This window comes from Sminthopsis crassicaudata, chromosome 4, assembly GCF_048593235.1.
Source record: "Sminthopsis crassicaudata isolate SCR6 chromosome 4, ASM4859323v1, whole genome shotgun sequence".
NCBI lineage: Eukaryota > Metazoa > Chordata > Mammalia > Dasyuromorphia > Dasyuridae > Sminthopsis > Sminthopsis crassicaudata.
This window is the reverse complement of record NC_133620.1, coordinates 131,090,489-131,117,459: the sequence shown is the minus strand read 5'-3', so window position 1 is coordinate 131,117,459 and position 26,971 is coordinate 131,090,489. Positions and strand designations below refer to the sequence as shown.

At 33.0% G+C, this 26,971-nt stretch overlaps 1 protein-coding gene across 13 annotated transcripts in view; it reads left to right on the top strand.

Annotated features, from left to right (window-relative positions):
* Nucleotides 1-26,971, top strand: part of MAP3K4 (mitogen-activated protein kinase kinase kinase 4) — a 120,227-nt gene that overhangs the window by 58,355 nt on the left and 34,901 nt on the right. For 12 of the 13 annotated variants that reach the window (XM_074309366.1, XM_074309365.1, XM_074309373.1 and 9 more), the window contains exons 3-10: nucleotides 7,411-8,774; nucleotides 12,257-12,499; nucleotides 15,898-16,044; nucleotides 18,746-18,903; nucleotides 19,553-19,669; nucleotides 20,696-20,795; nucleotides 20,916-20,999; nucleotides 25,288-25,554. In XM_074309366.1, coding sequence (XP_074165467.1) covers nucleotides 7,411-8,774; nucleotides 12,257-12,499; nucleotides 15,898-16,044; nucleotides 18,746-18,903; nucleotides 19,553-19,669; nucleotides 20,696-20,795; nucleotides 20,916-20,999; nucleotides 25,288-25,554 — 2,480 coding nt within the window. Of the gene's footprint in view, nucleotides 1-6,359; nucleotides 6,383-7,410; nucleotides 8,775-12,256; nucleotides 12,500-15,897; nucleotides 16,045-18,745; nucleotides 18,904-19,552; nucleotides 19,670-20,695; nucleotides 20,796-20,915; nucleotides 21,000-25,287; nucleotides 25,555-26,971 lie in introns of all 13 variants that reach the window. The other variant, XM_074309378.1, reaches the window with a different exon arrangement.

The following is a 26,971-nucleotide window of genomic DNA, read 5'->3' as shown; positions in this document are numbered from 1 at the left end:
GTTTTTTATATGTCATACTCATTTACGATGGGTATTTCCCTAGTGTCTGTCCTGGGTGTTATCTTTTAATTATATTATATTATTTAACATCTCATAAGTTCTGTTGAATTCAGTTATCATCTCTGTGCTGATGATTCTCAAATCTCTATGTCCTATATTGGTTTCTCTTGTGCTATAATTTTGCTGTCTAATTATCTTGAATTAGATATCACTTAGGCTTCTCAGTCCTAAATTTCTAAAGTGGAGCTCATTGTTTTTCTGTGCTGCCTTCTTCACTTTCCTTTCTTTTCAACTTTCCATTTATTCTCTGCTTTTGTACTTTTTGTACTTTTCTGAAGTCTCCATAAGACTTGAGTTTAAATCTGGCCTCAGACACTTAACACTTTCTAGTTGGGCAAGTCATTTACCACCCATTTCTTTAGCCAAAAAACAAGAAAAAGAATAGGAAAGGGAATTCTACCTCAATTTTGAATGAATGACACTGAAAAAAAAGATATTAAAAAGATGCCAAAGATTAAAATGGAAAAGATTTATTCCATCTCCTGAATAAAAATTGCTCAAGAATATATTTGAGATAAATATATTTTGAGATTAGATAGTACAGGAATTTTGCGTCAATTATTAACATTTATAATGGGAAGACTTGCTTTTTTTTGTCATTCTCTATTTCAGGTAGGTGAGAGACATACAAGGATTATTTTCCTATTAAAATATTTGTTTTTAAAATACAAGTAAAGTGTTAGGTATAATCTAGAAATGTAACTAGGAGAATTCTTGATTCAAGATGTATATTTAAGCTTGGAATGTTTTCCTCCCCAGGCACTTCAAGTTTTAGGTCAAATACCACCCGGTCTCCCATTCTGCTTGTGATTATCTTCCATATGTTTATTTCCAATCAATTAATTAAAAAAAAAAATTGTTACATGCCTGCTGTGGGCCAGACATTTACACTAAACATCAAGAATACAAAAAAGATATAAAAGACAATTCCTGACCTGAAGGAGCTTACAGTCTTATAGATTCTAGTTATTTACAAGTTTTTCTCTTATTAAAATCCATGATTTCTAAGGATAGAGTAATATTTTTTTTGCCTTTCTTTGTATCCACAGAGCTAAGCATAGTGCTAGGAACCACTTAGTTGATACTTGTTGATGTTGACTTTATATAATGAAAACTCAGTAATTCCTTAAATATTTATTAAATCTTCATTCTCAAAAGTATTCATCTGGTGATTTTTTTTCTCCCTGATATTAGTATTTCATTGATTTAGTTGATTTGTTGAGGAAACCTCTACTAAAGCAAATCAGCCCATGCTCAGCAATTTATTATCTTAGAGTTGCCTTAGGCAATGAGAAGTTTAAATGGCGAATTTAATAAACTGTTGGTTTATATCTGAGGCCTTTCAACTTGTTTTGACTGAGGCCGTCAAAATTAAAGTATGCCATAGTCACTGAAACAACATGGTATAATGCAAAGAATAATGTAATTGGAGTTAGGAGAAGCCTGGATTTAAATCTTAATTCCTAGCATTAGCCATTTGACTATGAACCTGTCTCAGATTCAGTTAAATTTAGCATATAGCACAAGAAATTTTCTTTCTTCCCTCCCTCCTTCCCTCCCTCCCTTCCTCCCTTCTTCCTCCCTCCCTTCCTTCCTTCCCACAGCTAGTAAGTATTAAATGTCTGAGGCTAGATTTGAACTCAGGTCTTTCTGACTCTCAGGCCAGTACTGTCTACTGTGTCATCTAGCTGCCTTTCCTTTGGGTTTTCATAACACTGTTTTCTCTTGATATGCCTCTTCCTTGTTTGCCTGTTCTTTCTTGGTCTTCGCTAGCTTTTCATCTGTGTCATTTCCTCAAGCTGGCTATTCCCCAAGGTTTTGTCTTGGTCATTCTTGCCCCCTCCTTCTGCATTTTCTCTTTTAGAAACCTCATTTTCTTCCATGTTTTAACTTATTTCTATGCAGATTACCTATCTATGTCTAGATAAATATATGAATATATACATATCCATCCCTATTCTCTCTCTTGAATTTCCAGATCACTTAATTGCATGCTTGACATTTCAAATTGGAAATTTGGATACATTTAAATAAACTATGACTAAAACTTCATTATCTTTCCTCCTAAAAAACCTTTCCTTTATATAAGCTTGTCTATTTTTGTTGAAATCATTATCCTTTCAATCTCCTACGTTCATAAACTTGGGATTATCCTAGAATCCTCATTCTTTTACTTTACAGTATCTAATCAGTTGCTAAATCTTCATTTCTGCCTTTAAACAACATTTTATGCATGCAATCTCTCTCTTTTTTTTTTTTTATATAGTTACCCCTTCAATTCAGACCCTTAGCAATTCTTGCCTAGATTATTGGTTTACAAATTGGTCTCCCTATCTAGAGTTGCTTACTGTATTAGCCCATCAATTCTATACATTACTGCCAAATTTTCATTGAGGTTTGATCTGATCAGATGTCTGCTGTCAAGTCAACTCTAGTGACTTCCTATTGCTTCTAGTAATGAATATAAATTCTTCTGTTTAGTTTTTAAAATCTCTTTGGATAGTCCTGTACTTTTGCCAAACAGGCCTCTCAGGAAAAGAGTGCACAGAACACTATCCCCCATCTCTGTCTCTTTGTATTGGCTCCTCGCTCTTCCTCATGCTGCCTGTCAAATCACATCTCTTGTATTTGATCTCTTTCTTTCTATTCAAACAGTTACCATCTTAGTTACATTGGCTGTCCCACTTGCCTGTAATGTACTCCCTCTTTATCTTCTAATTATAAAAACCCATTTCTTCTCATAAGATGCAACTTAAATACTATCTTATGTATGAAGTCTTTCTGGATCTCACTCCCATTCCCCTTCTTCTAACCCTTGATGGCCTTCTTCCCAAAATATTTTATTACTGTTTAGGGGCTTCAAGGTCCCTAGCAATCAATTCTGAGATAGCATGAAGGACCCTAAAGTTCTAGTGTTGTACCTCAGATATCCAAGCTCAGGAAGTTGAGTTCAACTCAAGAATTCCAGGAACTGAGTAAAACCAATCAGTCAACACAAAAATATAGCACAAGGTGGAATCTGGTCCCTGGCACAAAGCTCCAGTTCAAGAATTAAAGCTGGAGAGATAAGAAATTTAAAAAACAGTATACTTTTATTAAACTAAATTAAAATTACTGAATCTATAGAGTATCTAAAATGAAATAATAACTCTTAGAAACTCCAAAGATTAAAAAGAGGTAACCTATTTTATTCCACAAAGACTGCATAGATATCTTTTAAACCCCGCCCCCACATACCTAAATAAATAAAATACCTAAAAAAGAAATACCTAAAAGCAAGGGATAAACAATGGTAACCTTTCTAATTGTATTTGGAAAATAAAAATTTACTTATTTTGTGATAAATTATTTTCTTTTTATTTTGTTCTTTCTTTTACTATTTTTTTCCAGTTCATCAGATTTATAAACTTATTATTTTCCTTAATTCTTTATTCTTCCTCACTCTGCATATTGAATCATTGATATATTTCTTGCATCTGATCCCTTCTTTGTACTCCCACAGTTACCACTATTCTTTAGGCTCTCCCACTTTTCTCTAGATTATTTCAACAGCCTTTTAGATGGTCTTCCTGATTCAAGCCTTTCTTCTAATCCATTTTTCTTCCCCTTTCCTCAGTGCTTTTTTTTTTAAAGTTTAATTAAAAAAAAAAAAAAAGCTTAACCCAAGAAAACCCCAATATTTCCACAGTAAGAGTTCTGTATATGAAAATGTGGTCCTCTTATTTCCCACTGCATTTTTTGAAAAGTATGTCATTGTATCTGTTACTTTTAAAATGTACCTTTTAAAAACCAATTAAAACCAAGATGTCAGAAAATAGTTTGAAAAATCTTGTAAAATAGATAAACATAGTCACGCATAGTGATGTTCAAAAATGTCATTTATTTTCCTATACTTTGAGTGCTCTGTCACAAGTTAGATAAGTAACATGCTTTATCAATTTTTTAAAGTTGTTTTTTTGGCTTTTAAGAATTGTCCGGTTCTGTTCAATTCATTTTACTCAGAATTCTTTGAAATCTTCTTTTTGATAATTTGAGAGCATAATAATAGAATGTTCATCCATATCCTAATAGGTGGCTATCCCCCTTAAATTTAGGTTTGTTTTCCCTCTATTTCCCCTTTTTATTCTTTCCTTCACTATCTAGAAGTCTGTTTTCCTTGGGATTTTTATCCTCTCTTCTACCATCATTCCTACTTATACTTCTACTGAATTTTATGTAGTTTTATACTAACCTCTGTGTGTGTGTATGTGTGTAAAACCTTTTTTTTTTGTCTGTTTCTCATTTTAAAATGTTCATTTCCTCTATCCCTCTATGTATATTCTTCCTATGAAATAGTTCCATCCCCTTCTTCCTTTCTATATCAGAGTATTTATTTTAGCTCCCTTTTCTTTCTTCAGATTCTCACTATAACTGTCTACTCCTAGGACTTCTATTTTTCTTAGCCATTCAGCTTTTATTAAGCCCCTATCAATCTCTGTGCTAAGTGCTAGGGATACAAAGAAAGACAAAAGACAATCAGTGTCTGCTCTCAAGATGCTTATAATGGAGGAAATAACATACATGTACAGACAAGCAATATATAGGATACATAAAAAATAACCAGTTGCAAGAAGACACTGGGATTAAGAGGGATTGGGAAAGGTGAGATTTTTATTAGGGACTTGAAAAAAGCTAGGGAAGGTGGTAGGTGTAGATAAAGGCATGGGGGACAGCTGATGAAAATTCCAAGAGCCTAAAGCAGAATGGCTTGTTCATAGAATCACAAGGCCAGTTTCGTTGCATCAGAGTGTGTGGGGGGGGGTATAAGAGATAGGGGATGCTGAAAGATGGAAGGGAGATTGGAAATCGCAGAAGGGCTAAGTTAAAAGGAGCTTTGATGCCAAACAGAGGATTTTGTATTTGATCTTAGAAGTGATGGGGAATTAATGATTGGGGGTGATAATGGTGACATGGTTGGAATTGCAATTTAGGAAAATCACTGTGGAGGCCAACTGGAGATTAGAGTTGAATGGGGAGACTTGATTAGACACAACCACCAAGAAACATTGAGGAAGCCGTGGCAGTGTCAGAGGAAAGAAGGGAGCATCTTGAAAAGAAGAAATTAGCTGGCATAGAGAGAGTGAAGGGCCTCTGGCCTGACCCAAATGAAGAGTCAGTAAAAGAGATACAGAGAGAAGTGGCTGGGTAGGTAGGAAGAGAAGTAGTACACTAAAAGCCAGAGGGAGGAAAGTATAGAGGAGAAGAGGAGGGTCAACAGTGGCTACAGCTCTTTCTTCTCCCTCCTATCCCCCAAAGACATTAGGATTCTGAAGGGATATTTGTTTATTCTCCCTATATTTAAATATTAACACTGCATTCTTTGTTTCCTCAGATAAATTTACCTTTCTAGATTTCTCTTGACTCTTGTTTGTAATTCAAAAGTCCTATTCAGATATGATCTTTTCATCAGAAATACTTTTTTTTTAAAAAAATCAGTTTTGCTTTGTTTATCTTATCAGCTAAATGTTCATTTTATTTTCAATTTTATCTTTTGATTTCTAAGATTTTTTTTTTTTAATGGTATGTTAGGGGATTTTTAATTGGATGTTTAAAATCATCAAGTCATTATAAGGTACCTCCTTTGTTCTAAGCATTGTGTTAAGTATGGGGCATGTGAGGGCAAAAAAAATGAAACCATCTCTGTTGGTAAGGAAATTGCTTTCCATTGGGAAAGATGATAAGTACACGCACACACACACACATAGAATAAATACAAACATAAACAAAAAGATGTTCAGCTTTGCCAGTAAATTATTCTTAGTTATAAGTCAGTGTCTTTTATTTAGCCTTTGGAATATTGTATTCCAGAATCTCCTTTCATATAGAAGCTACCAGGTGATTCTGACAGCAATCCTTTGATGGTCAGACTGCATTCTGGATGCTTGCAGTGTTGTTGGGTTTTTTCCTTTGTTGTGGGAGTTCTCAATTTTGGCTACAACCTACCTTGGACTTTTCTCCTTTTGTGGTTTTTTCCAGGTGGTGATAAGTAGATTCTTTTTATCTTCAATTTGGTCTTTGGTTCCAGTAGATCTGGGCAGTTTTAATTTGAGATTTCTTGAAACCTAATATTCAGGCTTTTTTTTTTTTAATTCATAGTTTTTCAAGAAATCCAGTTCTTAAATTATTTCTCTTTGATCCATTTTCCAGGTCATTTGTTTTGTTTTAATCTCAAATATCTTAAATTTTATTTTTTTCAATCTTTTGTTCTAATATTTCTTGTTGTCTCATGGAATAATTGATTTCTGTTTCATCTATTCTAGTTTTCAGGGAGTCCATTACTTAGGTAAGGTTTACCACTTTCTCTTCTAAGCTTTTTATTCTTCTTCCAATTATTTCCACCAGAGCTCTTATTTCATTGTGAACAGATCACTCAGCAGGGGCAGCAAGGTAAGCAGCATTGTATCAGTTCAAGATCTTGCATCCTTTCAGAATTGAACTGTCTTTAAATACCCATAATATTATTTAAAAAAAAAAAAAAGGAGGATGCCAGAGAGATGCTGCTTATGAATGCTATATTATTGTATTCAGGCAAATTACTAGCACTTGTCTACTTGTCTATGCTTTAAAAAGTAATTAACAGACTCAAAATAAGTTAAATATATCTTTTTTGTTATCGTCTTTAAGTTTTACAGAAATTAGTGAAATGTTGGTCATTCTATGTCTTTTGGTTTGCATGGCTGTGTTTTCTAACTTTAGATATGACATCTATAATTTGGGATATAGGAAAAGGGAATTAGCTTGAAGTCTCCATTAGTTAATATGGAAAGAAAGTATAAAATATATTTATTATATTTTATAAAAGAGTAATCAAATTATCATAAAAGTTAATAACTTAGAAAATGTTGATAACTCATTAATTTTCAACTAATTTTCAGAATATAGAAGTTTAGGGTATTATAGTATAAAAAGGACAGGAAACTGTATAAGTATCAGGATTATTTAAAAATATTTGTTGAAATAGAAATATTGACTAATGATTATGTTTACTGTCTAGGATATAGTATAATAATATAATTTATGTAATTATAACTAACTTATACATAGCACTCTAATGTTGGCAGCACTTTTTGCATATTTAATTTTTTGATCCTCATAACAGTTCTCTGTGGAAGATGCTATTATCCCCATTTTACAGAGGGGAAACTGAGAGTAAGAGAACTTAACTTACTTGCCCTGGGCTACATACTATTAAATGTCTAAGGTAGACTTTGGACTTAGATCTAACTAAACCCAAGTCCCAAATCACTTAGCTACCTTATTTATACTGTCATTTAGAATTAATGCTGTTTTGTTCTTTTTTTTTTTTTATAGAAAAAATGAATGCACCAAATCAGCTTCCTCACAAAGACATTGGCAAAACAGTAGAGAATGTGGAAGAACACAGTTATAAGCAAGAAAAAAAGATCCGAGCCACTCTTAGAACAACAGAACGGGATCATAAAAAAAATGTACAGTGTTCGTTCATGTTAGACGCAGTGGGTGGGTCTTTGCCAAAAAAGCCAATTCCTGATGTTGATCTCAATAAGCCTTACCTCAGCCTTGGCTGTAGCAATGCTAAGCTTCCGGTTTCTATGCCTATACCTATAGCCAGAACTGCACGCCAGACTTCCAGGACTGATTGTCCTTTGGAACGCTTAAAATTCTTTGAAACTTTACGACTTCTGCTAAAGCTTACCTCAGTCTCAAAGAAAAAAGACAGGGAGCAGAGAGGGCAAGAAAACACATCTGCTTTCTGGTTTAACCGATCCAATGAACTCATTTGGCTGGAATTACAAGCCTGGCATGCTGGACGGACCATTAATGACCAGGACCTTTTTTTATATACTGCCCGTCAAGCCATCCCCGATATTATCAACGAAATCCTCACATTCAAAGTAGATTATGGGAGTTTTGCCTGTGTGAGAAATGGAGCTAGTTTTAATGGTACTTCAGTGGAAGGACAAAGTAGAGCACTCCCAGGAGCCAGTGCTGTGGGTTATTCAAACTATCACGAACATCTCCAACGCCAGCGGGTCTCCTTTGAACAGGTAAAGCGGATAATGGAGCAGCTTGAATATATAGAAGCACTTTATCCCTCTTTGCAGGCTCTTCAAAAGGACTATGAAAAATATGCTGCAAAGGATTTCCAAGACAGGGTGCAGGCACTCTGTCTATGGCTAAACATTACGAAAGACTTAAATCAGAAACTTAGGATTATGGGAACTGTTTTGGGCATCAAAAATTTATCTGACATTGGCTGGCCAGTGTTTGAAATACCATCGCCCCGACCTTCCAAAGGAAATGAGCCCGAGGGGGAGGGGAGCGACACAGAAGAAGAAGTGAAGGAATTGGAAACTACCACCGATGAAAGTGAAGAAGAACATGTTCTAGATCAGGATGTCAAGGACTTCAAGCGGGCCATGGAGAGCAGTTTGGACCTCCAGCCCCAGGACCATTTTTCAAAGAAGTTTGACAGACTGGAGTCTGAAGATGAATCTATTGGCTGGGGAGCATCTGAGTACAGTGCTGAAACAGGCTACAGTAGATACTGTCTGACTTCTATATATAGACCTTTTGTAGACAAAGCTCTCAAACAGATGGGTTTGAGAAAATTAATTGTAAGACTTCACAAGTTAATGGATGGTTCTTTACAAAGAGCCCGTATAGCACTGGTTAAGAGTGATCATCCATTGGAGGTAGGTTTCTGGTAGATATAAAAAAGAGGTGGTAGTTTTCTTGATTTTCATGTTTCAATTCAATTGTATAGTTTATTAATTTAATATTTATCTCTTCATAGTGGTATCTTTTCATATTGTTTCCATAATCACTAGTTAAACCTTAAAAGGTTTTTTTTAAGTGAATAATTTAAATGTAACTTATTTTTCTTTGTTAAAAATTAAATTAAATAATTGATCTATAAAGACATTAAGTAAAGTACAAGGTGTACTTAAGGGGGGGGAATCAAGAATTCAAATGTAGCCTGAAAGAGAGACAAAATAAGAATAACATGAAAAGAGATGAGAAAGAGTGGAGATCTCAGAGTTGACAGAAAACTTATTTTGAGATAACATGACATCATTTTGCTAAAAGAGGCAGAGCTCATAGATTCAAAGTAGAAGGGACCTTAGAGGAAATGGATACCAAAAATGATTTAGTGATTTGACCAGATTGACACATGAGGGAGAGAGAGAGATCAAGAGGTGAAAGTCAGGTGCTCTGTCTCAGTCTTTCCCTTGACCTCAGTGATGTCATGCTGAGGTTGACAGGCTGTTGAATTAAACAAGGATGTCATATAAGACATTGGAAATAATACTTCTTGTGTTGTCTGCCGAGACTAAAGAATTGGGATTGGAAAGGAGGGCCTATGGGGAAAGTTAAATAACCTTATCTTTGAAAAGGAACAAGGGCCAATATGAATAATCGTGTATACTAGATACACACAGACATAATGTGCTCAAAGTGGTGGTAATAGTGATGATGATGATGATGATGATGATGATGATGGTGATGATACTATCTATGCATACAGAGAAGATGTAATCCAGATAGGAACCCACATTTTTTAATTCACATCACCAGTCTGAAGTATAAAATACCAGATCTATTGATATAAACTTGTCACCTATATTTTATTACTGTTTTCATGTGAAAAATTAAATAATGATATAAACCCAAGTTTTTAGCACCTAAGAACTTCTTTAAGCTTAGGGTGATAGAATTGAATGAACTGAGGAGATGTGAAATCGCCACTCCTGGAAATCTTAAAAAAGTCTGTCCTAATGTTTGTAGGTATTTTAGGGACAAAGAGCTCAGAGGCCTTTTCACTTGCATTATTATATAAGTAGAGTGGGGAGAGTTGTTTGTTTTTGAAATATAAATCAATTTGGTAATGAACTTCTAAGATGAATCAGCATAACAGATAACTTGATTTTAAATAAGTTTATATTATGTACATAGTACAGTTTTTAAAATGTATATTTATGTGCCTAAGGCCATAGTAAAAGGGCATATGTGGTTTATCTTTATTTTAGTTGAAGTGAGGGATTATATACAATTGATCTAGTATGTGAGTCACAGAGATCCTTCATGTGCCATGTATGCACAAAGAAGGAATGACATTAATTTTTAATTGAAGCTTAATTAAATTAGATAAAAATTTGGGAAATAAGGCATAATACTCTATTCTTTAATTAAAACATTCAAAGTTTATAAAACATCTTACATTCATGATCTTCAATTGACCCTCATGACAATTAGATATTATAGGTTTTAGTAACTCCATTTTATAGATGAAACTGAGGCTCAGAAAAGAGAAGTGACTTATCCAAGACCTGGCTATTAAATGGAAGAGGTGATTTTTGAAGCAGGTCTTTCTGACTATTGGCCTGAACTATAACTTATGGTTATCCTTGATGTGGGACTGCTGGTGGTATGATTGTGTCCAAACCTTCCCCTCCTCCCCCGAACCTGCTTCCAAATCCTGATTTCACCTTTACTAATAGATTTAGGATAAGAAGGAATAAGGACAGTTGAAAGAGAACTGGATTTGGAATCAGAAAACTTGGATTCAAATTCCTTTTTGACCACTTAATGTCTTCGTTACCTTGAGCAACTTTATGTGAGATGAAGGGTTTGGACAAGATGAACCTAGAGGTCCCTTTCAAGTCTATATCAATGGTACCATGAATTTAAGTCATTACCTACCTTGCTGACTTATTGTGAGCAAATAACTTTGTAAACTGTGTAGCCTTTTATGAATGTGAGCTTCTGTCCTCTTCCTCATTAACAGTTCATGTCTATAAAGGAATAAAAAGGGAAGTCTATTAGATTCATTGTCTAATTCACATGGTGGTTATTGTGGTCAAATGAGCCAATGTATTCATCAGGCCTTATAAACTATAAAGCACAATATAAATGTTAGCTCTTATTGCAACATAGAAATCATGAAGAAATGCCACTTTAACTCAGACACTTTAAGTGCATTGGAGAATTGGGTGAATTTTAAGATTTCTTTGATAAGTAATTTATTTTAATAGACAGTCATTGGATGGATTCAAAATATGTCTTGGCAAAAGCCAAGTATCAATAGATATGAAATCCCAGATATTTAATAAAATTAATGTCACAGAAAAAAATGTATTTTATAGTACATATGACATACAACTTTAAGGACATCTTTTTATGTTGTGAAGAAATATGTAGTAGATTTATACATACTATAATTTTATGATTAGCATTGTTATCTTTAATATTTTCAGTTGATTGTTTTTCAAAAAAGCATTCAAAACCATTATATTGTAGAGGTAGCATGTTTTTAATTAAGAGAATTTACATTAGGACCAGAGTTTAAATCCTCCTCCTTATACTGAAAATAACTTGATGTTTCTTCATCTGTAAAATCTTCAGAACACCTGCTTTCCACAAGGTTGGTGTGAAGTTCAAATGAGATCATGAATATAAATTGCTTTTTAGTCTTTAAAAGTGCTATAAAAATTCATTTGTCATTGTTCAAATGTAAGCACTGAGAAGAGAGAGAGTCGTGGCTTTGTTTTTTAACTTGTTATCTCTAGTTTATGTCAGAGCTCCCTGTACTTAATAGACAATTTGTTGAATTCAGTTATTGAATTTCTAACTCTCCTTGCCCAGGTACTTTGTTTGGAACTTGTTTCTAATCTCATGCCTAAAATATAATTCATCCCATCATCACAACAGCTACTTACTTGCAAAAATGTCACAAAAATATGAGAAAGTTATTTCTAAATTATTCTCTTTGCAACCTGTGACCTAGATCTTTGTACTGTTAGGGACAAAACTAAAGTAACTGGGCTTCTAATCACCAGGTCTCTATATCTTAGCACCTGATAGACCGAGGTTGTGATTTTTTACTTATTCTGTACAATTCATTTTTTTGAAGGAAAAAAAAATTATTAGTCTCATTTCATTTTAAAGTTTCATAGAGCCTTAACTTTTTCTTTCCTCTTTTAATCTTTTTAGGAAAAAACAACAACAATCCCCAAACTACTCTTTCATATCAAGTATTTCCCCTGTCAAATCAGAGTGGCAGTATAAATTTATCACTATCTTCCAAGGAATGATATATTCCATTCATATCCTAACCACAGTTTTGTCAATTTCTTGTGGACAATCTTAATCTTGTTTAATTTTACTTTTGTTACAGTTTTCTGAGTTCCCAGATCCTATGTTGTGTTCAGATTATATACAGTTGTCAAATACAACACCTTCATCAGAACAAAAGTGCAGCACAGTGTCATGGGAAGAGCTGAAATCTATGGATTTGCCATCATTTGAGCCTGCATTTTTGGTCCTTTGTCGAGTGCTTCTTAATGTTATCCATGAGTGTCTCAAATTAAGATTGGAACAGAGACCTGCTGGGGAACCATCTCTCTTGAGTATTAAGCAGGTTTGCATTTAAAACTATCAATTTTTTAAAGTAATTGACATGTCACTTTGTATGGTTATGAATTTTTTGTGAAGACAAGTCTATAGGTTTGTGTTTTAGAACTGTTAGGGTATTAAAAATAAATGATTGTTCATAATACAGCCATATCTCAGTATAATAAGAGATGGTCTTAATAAAATTTGATAGATTTGTGAAAAATTTGTTGGTTGTGTCATTGTTTAGTAAAAAAGCACTTTTCTTAGGGTCTGGAGAATTTCCACTTGTAGATTGAATGAAACAGTGGTGAAGAAAATTGGAAAAGAAATAAAAATGTAGATTTTCACTACTCTCTACTCAGTGTTTGGATTTGCTATATTTTGGTACTCCCTTTTTTATCTGCTTATGACTAGGCTGTAATGTCAGTCCTATGAACATCTGATCAAGAAGGTAGTGTTAGAGAATAAAATTCAGATTTCTCTGACAGTTTTAAGATATGAGAATGACCAGCAATAGAGTATCTAACCAGATTTAGTAAAAAAAAAAAAAAAAACAACAACAACAAAAACCACATTTGTTCATGGATTTGCTGATGTAAACAAGATGGCTGGGGTTTTTTTTAGAGGCATTTGGGTGAGACGTTGGGTAGAGTAGTAGATCTGGAATCAGGAAGACTTAGTTTTATATCCTGCCTCATATACTTAATATCAGTTTGACCCTAGTCAAGTCACTTAAGTTCTCTCAGCCTTAGTTTCCTTACCTATAAAATGAAGATAATAATGGTTCCCATTTCCTAGGGTTGTTATGAGAACCAAATGAGATAATATTTGTTAAACTAGCTATTGAAATGAAAATAAATTTTCAGTAAAGAGAATGGGATCTGCAAGCTATAGATAATGTATTTGACTTTGATTCCTGGCAGAGTTGTAGAATTAAAAAGCTGGTTAATGAATACCTAAGAAGGAAACAATAATTACAGAGAGCCATCATTGCTTTATCAAGAAATACTTTGGCAGTTGCTTTACTAGTAAACCAGGGAAATGTTTTAGATAATGGTTTGCTTCCATTTCAGGAAAGTATTCAATAAAATCTCTCATGCTGTTCTCATGGAAAAGGAGATGTGGGCTGAACTATAGTTTGGAAGGTAGATTGTGAATTGTTTTATCAGCCAGACCAAAGAAAATTCTTTAATGGTTTGATATCCATCAAGGAGATCATGAGGCATTTGAGTGATCTTTGCTTTGTAGGGTACTGTTTTAACATTGTGGTCAGTCAATCAATAAATATTTATTAAGTGTCTGCTATGTGCCAGCCACTCTGTACTAAGCACTTATCCATAACTTAGATATTATTTTTATCAAATTTATAGATGACACAAAGCTGGGAGGAATAGCTAACACAAGGGATGACTGGACCTCGACAGAATTGATTAAAATCAATTAATAGAGATAAAGACAAGTTTAACACGGATTCAAAATCATTAATTTCACAAGTATAACATAGAGCAGGAATAGCATTTTTTCTGAAAAAGATCTGAGACTTTTTATACCTGTAAACTCAATATAAGTCAGCAGTATATGGTAGTCAAAAGATCTAGTATAATACTAGACTATGTTAAGAGAAACAGCTCCCAAGGATAATGTGGTGATAGTCCTTTTGTACTCTACTGCACCTGGAGTCAGAATACATCTGTAGTATTATGTTTAGTTCTGGATTCTCCACATTTTAGGAAGGACAGTGATAAGCTGAAGACCATCTAAGATAGGGATTCTTAACCTGGAATTTGAAGTATACATACATACATACACATATATATGTATATAGATAGATTTCAATAATTGTTTTCTTTTGTAAATTTATGCCCCTTGTCTTACTCATTTAAAAATTATGTTTTCATCAGACTGTCCATGATACCCCCAAAAGTTATAGAAATAGGTAACCAGGATGGTAAATTGGAGCCACTCATTGTAGCAGTTTGAATCGGGGCTACTTGTCTGAGTTTGGTATATTTCAGAATGATGGGACTTGATTACTTCTCCTAACTGTTTCAGTTTTTTGCTTTCAAAGGCCCCTACAAACATAAGCGAATGCCCAACCAATTTAGATGTTAAAAAAAATTAACATTTATAGAAAATGGAAGCAAAGTCAAGTATAGGGTGGGAGCTTCCCATCTAAAGAGAAGAAAGGGGAGAAAGTCCATACTTAGGAGTTGTGTCCAAACTAGATTTATTAACGAATATTAAAGCCAGCTGGAAATGAGAAGGATGCTGCAGTACTTAATTCTGGGTCTAGATTGGGATGATGAGATAGCAGTTCACCAAAGATGTTTCCCTTTTTCCTTATACATAAAGATCTCCCACTTATGATATATAGTAGATATTTTACCTCATTTTTGGAGGACTCCAAAGTGGTAAATAGTGGTGAAGTGCAAAGTATTATGTGTTACTTCTACTTTCAGAGCTGTTTTTTGGATTTTTGATTATTTTTATTGTTTGAGAGGGCAAATAAGGGCTGAAGGAGAGTAGTAAAATAATTTAGCTCAGCCCAAAGCTAATTGGAGCCTACTTTTCATGACTTTGGTGGTTGATTGCTTACAGATCTGAGTTTGCCACCTGAGTTTGGACACAACTCCTAAGTGTGGTGGAATGAAGAATGGAGAAATTAATAAAATTGAAAGTAAAAAAACTATTGAATTAATTAATAAATCTAAGAGTTGATTCTATGAAAAAACCCACAAAATAGACAAACCTTTAGTAAATCTGATTAAAAAAAGGAAAGAGGAATGAAGAATGGAATTAAGCTGGGGCATTTGAAACTAGAAAACAGCAACAAACTTTCATAAATTAAGGTGTTAATGTTTCATCATGCTAAGATATTTTATACATAATCATAACTTAATGTGTAATTTAAATTTATATAAAAGCTCTTTGAAGTCAAGGTTCTTTAGTTATTTATGGGGCTAACCACTAATAAAATTGGTTATATATAATCTGTCACCTCTGTGTCTTTCCTTACACATATTGTATTCATGCCAGTAATAATCCCTTTCTCTTTCCCACTCTTAAAAATCCCTTCCTCTGCTTAAGGCTCTGCTGAATGGCATCTCCAACATGAAGTCTTTTGTGAGCTTCCTTTTTTGACCACTTCCACTGCCCCAGAAGTTTTTTATATTTAACTTTGTAAATATTTTGTACTTTTCTAGGTATATGTTGTTTTACCCCAGAAGAACTTAAGCATTTTCAGAACAAAGACTTGTTTTGTATTTCTGATATATGTTCTGACATATATATATATGTGTCTGATATATGACCTGGCACATAGTCATGTTAAATGTTTGTTGAATTAATTGAACTGCTAAAGAATTCAATAAGAACAGATTAAATGATAAATTATATAACTCTAATGTGTTTGTTTTCTTGTAGCTGGTAAGAGAGTGTAAAGAGGTTCTAAAGGGTGGCCTGTTAATGAAGCAATATTACCAATTTATGCTTCATGAAGTATTAGATGATTTGGAAAAGATTAACTGCAATATAGACTCTTTTGAAGAGGACCTGCACAAAATGTTGATGGTAAGGACCAGTGATGAGAAAAATAGTTATTGTGGTTTGGTTTGGTTTATTCTGCATGATAAATCTGTAACAATTAATTTGGTTTTCTTGTCCTTTAGAGGAGATATCAGACTTGTGTTGTTTGCCTTCAGAGACTAGGAATAGGTAGAATGGTGGGTGGAGGTCGCAGGAGGCCAATTTAGGTTTTATATAAAGAAAACCTTCCTTACAGAGTTATTTACCAGGAGAGTGTGGACTCTCCTTTACTTTACAGTTTTTCAAGCAAAAGCTAGATGGTCATTTGTTAGATAAGTGTAAAGGGGGCCTTTAGGTACAGGTGTTGTGGTATACATTCTTCCTCCTCCCCTTCCCCAGGCCCATTTTTATGTGACAAGAAATCTTATATCAGTTTAAATATCCTATAATTCCATTGGGGGCAGAATAGCCTAAGGCATATGCTACTTTTGTCTTGCTCAGAAAATACTCTCCTTCCATTTACTTACCTAGCTGCATCTTAACCTTCATTCCTCAGTTCATTTCCCACTCCATATACAGGAAGGTGAGCCATATCTAATGGACCACAGTGCTTTCTTTTTTGAATTTAAATCAAGGTGTTGTGGAAATGTATATTAGATACAATGTTAAAAAATAGTTAATTCCAGGTAAGTAAAAAAACTTTGACTTTAAGAAGTTGTTATAAAAATGAAGACATTATTTAATAAGTTTCTTTCATGAGAGCTAAGATTAAACTAGCATTTAAAAAAACATTCTTATTCATCACGCTTTTTTTGCTAAAAGTTTTAATAATAGCTAGCTATCATATGTCACATTATTAGTTTTATTTCATTTGAGCCTCATAATAATCCTAAGAAGCAGATGCTGTTAATTTTCCCATTTTACAAGTAAAGAAAACTGAGGCAGAAGTTAAAAGTGATTTGCCTGGGGTCCCCAGACTTTGCAAATATCTGAGACTGGATTTATTTCCAGGTCTAGTTCTGTATCTATCATACCACCTAGATCTTTGTTTAAAGAACTTTTTTATTTCACGAAAATGTGAGGAATATAGTTTTCTTTTAGCTTTTGTTCAGCAGAGAATAATATAACTAAAAATCAAAGAATTTATGTGACAAGAAAAGGATTTTTAAGAGAAGCAATTGAACATAGATTTAAAAAAGAGGTTAAAATCCTGGCTCTGCTAATTACTGGCTATATGACTGTGGGTAGTTTAATTTAAAATTTGTCAGTTGGGGATGGCTGAAAAAAGTATGCTATGTAAACATAAATCTAATATTATTGGACACTGAGTTGCAGTGAATATGAGAATTCACAGAACCGTAAGAAGACATGTATAACGAGATATAAGGTAAGCATAGCCAAGAGAACAATGAAAACAAAGACTACACTAACATGAATTTTCTAAATGAAATAGAAATCATTCATAGTCACTAAATGATAATCAGTAAGCACTGTGCAAAGTGCTTGGGGTACTAAAAAAGACAAAAACAGTTTCATGAAACTTGGATTCTAATAGGGAATTATATATATGTTTACATATATATGTATGTGTGTGTACATGTGATAATTATTGATATTTTTCAGTTGATTTTTTTTCTATATAATGTTGGTTTGTATACTATGACAAAGACAGATACTATTGTTGTGGATGTTTCTTGCCCCCAATTCTCAGATTTCTTGAAATTAGTTTGATCTTAGTAATTATCTTTGGATTTTGGCAGGATTTAATGTAATGTACATTTATTTGAGAAAATGGAAAAACATGCAAATTTTTTTTAATACTGATATAGTATACACATTGAAAATTACTTTATAAATAAAAATTTTAGTAAGGAGGTTGATAGTAAGCAGTTGTTATAAATTTTGCCTTCTATTTCATTTTTGTGTTTGTATCTCCAGTACCTAGCAAAGAGCTTGGCATATAGTAGATATTTAATAAATGTTTCTTGAATTTAGTTGATTTAAATCTCTTGTTTATTCAAAGTTGTTTATTGTTTAATTCATTAGAGGATTTGCCACACAAGTGAATTTGATCATTGATAAAAGGTTTAACCTTTTGGTTTTGACAATTAAAATTTTCCATTAAATGTAGTTTAAAATATTCTATTTAAAAGAAGGCAGGGAACTATGTAATACATTTTAGACTTCCATCAGATATGATATAAAGACTTTTCATAAATTCTTTTCACCTTATTTCATATAAGACCAACTTAAATGAACTATGCATATCTCTGCCTTTTTACATAGGATGCTAACCATAATTTAAATGTTTTAGAGGATTCTTTGTAATCATTATAATTGTCAGTTTTTTTTTGCATTGTGCCAAATAGTACAATGATAGTATCAGAGCATATTGAGATGTACAAAAATTTTTTAATAGTGCTTAGTGACTTTAGACTTGAGTTTTTGTTGTCATTGTCATGTTTTTGTAATCTTTATAATTGTCAATTTTTGCATTGTGCCAAACAAATAGTACAGTGATAGTGTCAGAGCATATTGAGGTGTACAAAATTTTTTTAATAGTTTTTTGTGACTTTAGACTTGAGTTTTTGTTGTTATTATCATGTTTTTTGGTGTTCTCCCTCATTGTTAACTTTTTCTTGCTATAGTCAGTGTTGATACGTACTTTTAATTTGAATTTCCTAAATTTATTCACTTAAAAGCTTATGCCTTTCTCTTTTTCTTTCTCTTATGTTTACATTTAAAGGTGTATTTTGATTACATGAGAAGTTGGATCAAAATGTTACAGCAGTTACCTCAAGCATCTCATAGTTTAAAAAATCTATTAGAAGAAGAATGGAATTTCACCAAAGAAATAACTCATTACATAAGAGGAGGAGAAGCACAGGCTGGAAAATTGTTTTGGTAGGATTTACTACTATTTTGCATCTAAACATCTTAATAGCTTTCTTAATCTTATACTATCAGTTTGTTTGGAAATATTTGCGTTTTATAAAGTTTCAGGTTTTAGTTGTTGAAGTCATAATTAATGAGGTCAGTTCCCTACACTGAAGGCTCATAGAAATCAGAGAAATTAGCCTATACAAATTTATACAGAAGGGGAGTTAGTTGGCCAGTGTGAAATAGCTCCTTGGATACCTGCCTTTATCCTGCTTTATATATGGGAAGTAGAATCTTAAGGTAGTACATCCCTAGGTTTTCTTATATAGCACCTGAGATGTCTATTCTCAGGTTCCAGTATCTTAGGACATAACTTATTAAGGCTTCTGCTTAGAAATGAGTGCTTCTGTTTGCACTGTTGTCCCATGAAAGTTCCAGATAAAGAGAGAGGATTGGGAGAGAATCAGAAGGGGAATTTTATTTCTTTTCTAGCTGGGAAACACTTGTTACCCAAGCAAAAGGCATCATTGTTAGTAACTTTTATTCCTAAATTACACCTCAATATTGAGATAAGTTTTTATGTAGAAGTTAATGTATTCATAGAGATTGGCAAATAAATAAGGGTAATTTTACTCCTTAGTTTTATTTCTCTTTTTCTGTTATGTTCTTTCAGTGACATTGCAGGAATGCTGTTGAAATCTACTGGAGGATTTTTAGATTGTGGCCTGCAGGAAAGCTGTGCTGAATTCTGGACTAGTGCTGATGATAGCACTGCTTCAGATGAAATCAGGTCAAACTGCTATCTTCTTTTTTCAACTTAATTCACTCTCATTCATGAACACAAAATATGTGAAGTACACACTAATTCACTTAGAATAATAACATGGGATAAATTAAAATGATTGATAAACTTTATTTTTTTCTATCATTTTATAGTTTTCCTAAGTTTTCCATTTATTTAGAAACTAAAAGTTAGTACTACCTCATATACTACCTGTGTAACCTACTTTCCCCTAGACCTTAGTTTCAGGCTGATGACCCCAGATTTCCCTTCCAGCTTTAGATTTTCTGGTCCTAGGACCTTCAAGGAAGTATTATACATCTTATTTTATTTTTTTTAATTTTTATTTTTTTCTGAGGCTGGGGTTAAGTGACTTGCCCAGGGTCACACAGCTAGGAAGTGTTAAGTGTCTGAGACCAGATTTGAACTCCGGTCCTCCTGAATTCAGGGCTGGTGCTCTATCCACTGTGCCACCTAGCTGCCCCAGTATTATGCATTTTAAACAATTACTGAGTTTTGCCTTTCTTGTGTTTTCTTATTTATGGTTTTGGGAGACATTTTATTTATAGGTAATCTGGGAGTATATTAATTGAAAAATCAATATCTTTTAGTTTAAAGATACACTTAGAAAATATTAATTGAAAAGTTAAAGGTAGATAGAATTAATTCTGTTCATACATTTTCCTCAGGAAAGAGAAAAAGTTGTTTCTATGTAAGTTTTGGAAAAAGTTTTTGGTCTTTTGATTCTCAGTCTTTATAGGTTGATTAGAGTTAAATGAAAGTCTCATGTTCCTCAAACTTTCAGAGATCTGATCTTAAAACTGTTTAGAAAGTAATGCTTTTCACTAATGGTTATTAACTTGTGTGAGAAAATACATTAAAAAATAAGCAAGTTTTATACTGTATCTGATCATTGACTGCTTTGTATGATCAGTCTAAATTTATTTTGATAGAAGTAGTATTTATTTATATGTGTTTCTTTTTTTAAGTCCCTGAGGCATATATTAATTCATAGGATTTCAATCAACTTTACAGGAGATCTGTTATAGAGACCAGCAGAGCCCTGAAGGAGCTCTTTCATGAAGCTAGGGAAAGGGCTTCCAAGGCACTTGGCTTTGCTAAAATGCTAAGAAAGGTGAGCTGATGATGGTGATTAAGCTTGGTTTCTATTGCTTATATTTTTGTGAATCTTTAAAGAAACATTCAACTCAGTAAAAATATATATTTTTTTTTTTATTTTAAACTATAATCCCAGGATCTGGAAATAGCAGCAGAATTCATAGTATCAGCACCAGTACAAGACCTTCTGGATATGTTGAAATCAAAACAATATGTTAAGGTAAAATTATTTAAAATAATATCATTGAAATTAGATCTGTCACTTTGCATTCTGACAAGTGTCAAACTCCTAAGTGCTTCAAACCAAATTAAAATATAATTGGAAATGTTTAACAAAATAAATGCAAATATAGTGCAACATTAACGTTAACCATGTTAACTTGTGGTTTTCTAAGTTAATATGTGCCCACAGGGATCTCTTCCTATTTGAGTTTGATACCATTTGAGCTTGATATTTGGTAGCATCAAATTATTTTTATATTTATATATATATATATATATATATATATATATATATAAAACCTTATGTGTATTTAAATATGATAAAATATATTCTGAGAAGTTTTAGCAAAGAAATAGACATGCCAGAACAAAATGAAACTTAAAGGGTCAAGCAACCTCCTAGAAGAAATGTATGTGCTGAAATTAGGATTGGGAGACCTGTGTTCAGACTATACTTCTGCCTTTTACCACTTTTGTGATTGTGAACAGTTCATTTAAGCTTTCTGGGCCTTTATTCTGTAGAGTTAAAAAATTAGACTGAATGACTTTTGGAGACTGGCTGAAACAACCCAGATAGGAGCCAGGAATGCTGCTTGAAGAAATTAAAGGGACAAAGAACTTGCTTCCTGGGATTGTCTATAATAGGGCCTTTTTCTTACCCTGTTCATTTACATGGGAAAATGGAAGAGATAGAGGATTCAAATATCTGAGATCTTCAGACTCCAAGCTGTGTGGTAATTATTGGGCATTAAATTAATTATTGGTAGATTAACAGTTTAGTCTTCAGAAAAAAAATGAATTATCTACATAAATTATGACAGTGTGTCTAAGGAAAGGATCAAAGACCTTTGACCAGGAAGAGGAATCCAAAGAAAATTGCTTGAAGGCAATATGTAGCCAGGAGGATCTTAGTCTTGATTAAAAAGAAACCTGAAGCTAAGAATCTTGAGGCCACTGTATCCAACTGCCAGGCTGAGCCAGATATGCTTTCTCTTTCCTGGATGCTCATTCCTGATATATAGCCAGTTGAAGGAAGATACTCCCCACTTATGTGGTGGGAGAACACAAGAAACAATGTGGCTAAATGTTAGGAGATCATGGCTCGTGCCATTCTGTACAAGTCTTAAAAAAAAAAAAACACTAGTCTATCTTAAAGCTTTTTGCCACCAATATTACCCCTTTTCATTTTTATTAATACTGTTTTAAAAGAACTTTTAAAAGTTTCATTGAATAAACAGTTATTGCTATTATGCATAAAGTTAATTAGTGCTAATTAGAAACTGGACATTTTATTATATAAATGCTTCCCTTGATTAGACTTCACAAATGCTTATCTATAAAATGGGAATAATAATAGTTCCTAACTCCCAGGTTTATTGTGAGGATAAAATGAGATAATTCATGTAGAATGCTTTGCAAACCTTAAAGCCTCTATAAATGCTAGATGTTACTAATTTTTCAGTCTGCTGTGCAAAATTTATTAGCACACTTCGATTTGAGGACTGCATAGTCTCATGGAGTTATACAATAGTATTTAAAATGGAATAGTTGTATTCATAATAATAAGGTTGTTCTAACATTGTAATTTTATTTTCCTCTTTTTATACTTTTGTCTTTATGATAACTGTAAAAATTATAATTAAATACACTTGGTTTTTGATTAGCTTATAACATGATTGTATGGCATTTTTCTTAGTTTGCTTATCGCTTTTACCTTTTGATTATTCTACTCTGAAACAGTCTATAGAAGAGAACCTCACATTGATCAAATAGTCTGTTGGGTAGTCATTGAGTGCCTTGTATGTTATACATACAACACTATTTGCTGGATGAACAATATATATCTTTTCAGGAGAAAAATTGGTTAAAATAAAGTTTGAGGGTCATCTGTGAATTCACTTGGCCTTGTTCATCAATCTCTAATAAAAGTACATGATTGAAGATTTAGAAAAATAAAAGTTGATGTCAGCTAAAGAAAATCATTCATCTGTGTATGATACTCAGTTACCACCAAGCTGAACATGCATTTGTGCTTAGCTCAAAAGAACAGACCAGCTAGCACATTATTTCTTGCAGATAAGGATGGAATTAAGTATTGTATGTCTTATATTTATAGGTAGAATTATAAGAAATTATGGGCTGCATACAGAATTAAATTTATGTAGTAAAACCTTGGCTGTTCAGAATTGTTGGGCATATGAGTAGTTCTGGTTAGCCAAGTTTTCCAGAGCTATTATGGATTCTGTCATTATCTTTGGCTGGCATCAGCTTGTCTATTCTTTGCTTTTGCTGCTGATAATCCTCTGTTTTGTGATACCTTTTTTTTTTTTTAAATTTTTTTATTCTTGTCTCTTATGTTACCTTTTATTCCTCACTCCCTTCACTACACTTCTTAGTCTTTAGGAGGAAAAGACCGGTCTTTTTATAGACCTCTCATTCAATTAAGGAGTTTCCTTTCTTTCCCCATGTTGGAGTAGACCTGACATAGCAGAGCAGTTACAGTGCTCAGTGTTATGTCTCTTTTTGGCTAGGTGTTGAGAAGCACGTTCCCCACCAGAGAGATTCTGGAGACATTGTTCTGAGGATTTCTAAATCTAGAGTCATTGTATAAACACCAAATTTCTAAAATGGTTCTTTCCAGAAAGCTGAGGTTTTATTGTCCTTAAAACAGAAGATCTATAAAGTCATATAATTGCTTAAAGGACCAGTCTAATAATAAACATAATCAACTTGAAAACCAGAAGGTTGTTCATAGAGAAGAAGAGGTAGGCAGGTACAGTATTACTATTAAGGAATTAAAGCAAATCAAAAGCACATGGTTGTATATTTGTATATACTATATATATGCATGCATTTATTACACATAATCAAAATGTCTTTATCCAAAAGAAACCCGTTCAGATATGCTATATAAATGGCGTTACAATTCTAAAATTCATTAATTTAAGGTTATGTCTGATTGGCAAAAATGTTTTTGTGCTTGTGGGGTACATATACACACATAGTTTACATAAGTTGATAAAATTTCTATGGTATTATTTTGATTTGTACTTACTAGTTTGCTCAGTACCTTATTAATAGTAATCTTAAATACAGTGGTAAAGTCTTGTGTGTGCTGACAAATATTTAACAACTGACTCTTAAAAAAAATGTAGGCTGGACATAATGTAAAGCATTAACATTTTGTGCATTATATTCTTTATATTTATATATATTATATATTCTATTTTGTGCATTATAGTCTAGACAATCAAAACTAAGAAAGAAGAAATCAAGCCCTGATTTGTAGCATTTGCCAATTTTTAAGATGTAAATTATGCTCATACTGGAAACTTAACAAGGAGACTGGCTCTAGATAAACCCTGAGTAGAGTCATTGTGTTCTGCACTTGGGGAGTGGTCATTTTTATTTTAACTAGCTCCATTACACAGTTCATTAAAACAATACCTTGATATAAATACAAAAAAAAAAGAGTTTTGTGGCTGTTACAGAAAGTAAACCTTTATGTTAACATTAAAAAATGTTACAGGGTTACTAATTTTAAGTTATTTTGAAATGAGTGTAAACTGTTATTTTTACCTTCTGAATTCAATTCTTCCTGTGCAACAAGAAATTCGGTTCTACACACATATATTGTATCTAGAATATACTGTAATATATTTAACATGTATAAGACTGCCTGCCATCTGGGGGAGGGGGTTGGGGGAGGAAGGGAAAAAACCTGAATAGAAGTAAGTGCAAGGGATAATGTTGTAAAAAAATTACCCATGCATATGTACTGTCAAAAAAAAAAGTTATAATTATAAAATAAAATAAAAATTAATTAAAAAAAAAGTTATTTTGACTACCTTTTTTTGGCCTTTTATGATAGAAATTATTAATGTAATTTAAATTTACTATAGTATACTTATCATGTTAATTTTAATGTTGTCTTTAAATGATATTGGAGTAATGTGATTTTTGTCATTGATAGTAAGGTAGTAAGCCATTATTACATGCACAATTTGCACTTTATTGTGACAAAATTTTTAAAGTTCTAAAAAAACAATTATTTATATTACTGTTCCTTGGAATGAACTATATTAAAAACAAGTCAGTTCAGAAGGTATTAAAATTTATTCTCCTAAGGGATGATGTCTCTAAGGGGAGACATTTTTTAAAATCTTATCTATTTATATTAAATCTATCTATCTAATCTATTTTCATTTGCAATATATGCTTCTGAAAACTGAGTGTTATATACATTATGGTTTTTTTATTGAAAATTCAAATTTATTTGTTTCCAGGTGCAAATTCCTGGATTGGAAAATTTGCAATTATTTGTTCCACATACTCTTGCTGGGGAGAAATGTGTTATTTTGCAACTACTGAATGCAGCTGCAGGAAAGGACTGTTCTAAAGATTCAGATGATGTAGTAATTGAAGCTTACTTACTGATGACCAAGCATGGTGATCGAGATCATGAGTTAGATGACCACTGGAGTACGTGGGAAGGGACGCTTGTAAAAATAGTGCCTCAAGTGGAAACAGTTGACACACTTAGAAGTATGCAGGTATGACAATATTCATTGTGTAATTTCTGAAAATACATCTTGATTTTTGTTGTGCAAAATTGTATATGTGATGGGGAATAATATGGAGATTCAGATTTGGGGGGTGGGGTTTGATTTAGGCTAGTTGGTTGATATTTCATTTTAATAGAAGGAAATCACTGATAGCTTCTGAAAGAGAGTTATATGGTCAAACAAATACAGTGGAATAAATACTTTGGCAGGAGTGTGAAAAATCAATGGTAGAAGGAGGGAGAAAAATAAGATTGTTGCTGTAATTTAAGGAGATAATAAAAACTTGAACTAAGATATTAGTAGAAATTAAAAAGAAGGGATGGGATGAAGAGATATTATTGAGATGGAATCCCATCCTATTGAATGTGGGAAAGGAAAAAGAATCAAAGATGACTTCTGGGTTTCAAGTCTCGGTATTTGGGAAGTTTAGTTACATCATCAAAAGAAGTGGGAAATTAGGAAGAAAGGCTGGTTTGGGGGTAAAGTCAAGAATTCCATTTCAGACTTTTTTTTTTATTTGAAGATTTGTTTTAACATAAAGACAAAAATGTCCAGTAGGCATTTGGAGATAGAGAACTCACTAAGTAGTATTCTGTGTAGAGGTTGGAGAGAGAAAAAATTTAGAAGCAATCTACAAAGAGAGATAATAAGGCGTGAGTATTAATTGCCAGTAGGTGAGTACTGAGAGAAGAGAATTGTGAACTGTCTTAGGAGGATAATCTGGCTTAAGGAAAAGAAGAAAGAAGAATAAATACGGAAGGTGACTGAGAAGAATCAGAAAATAAAAGCCAGGGTGGAAGAGGGATATATGTAACTCTGCCAAACATCATTGAGGGGTCAAAGGAAATAAAAAACTGAGAAGAGGGCAGTGGATTTGGTCATTAGAAGGTTAGAGATTTAAATGGATAGTTAACTATAGAAGAATATTGAGGAAAATAATAGATGGTGAGGAAGTGGAGGTGGTGAGTTTAAACTCTCTTTGAGAAATTTGCTAATTAAGGAAAAGAGACAATTAAAAAATCAAAAGGGAGTGGGGGGTTTTGTTGCTGTTTGTTTTGTTTTTGAGGGAGTTGGAAGATTTGTTTTTTAAGTATAGGGAAGACTTGAGTATGTTTATTGATGAAAGGGAAAGAACTAATAGAAGTTGTAGCTGCCATTCAAAGGTATAGCCATTTTTGTATGTGACTGAGGCAGGATGAAGGAGTAGGTCAAGGGAATACAAGTTGGTTGATGTACTGAGTGGTCAACATGTTTGATGGGGTGCTACTTTGTATGTTGAAATCCCCTAGTATGAGAACAGGAGTTGGGAGGAGAGAAAAATTTTGAGCATGTACCAGATATCAAAGCAGGAAGGAGAGTGACTTGGAGGGCTGTAGACAACATCTATCAGGTCATTTATTTATAT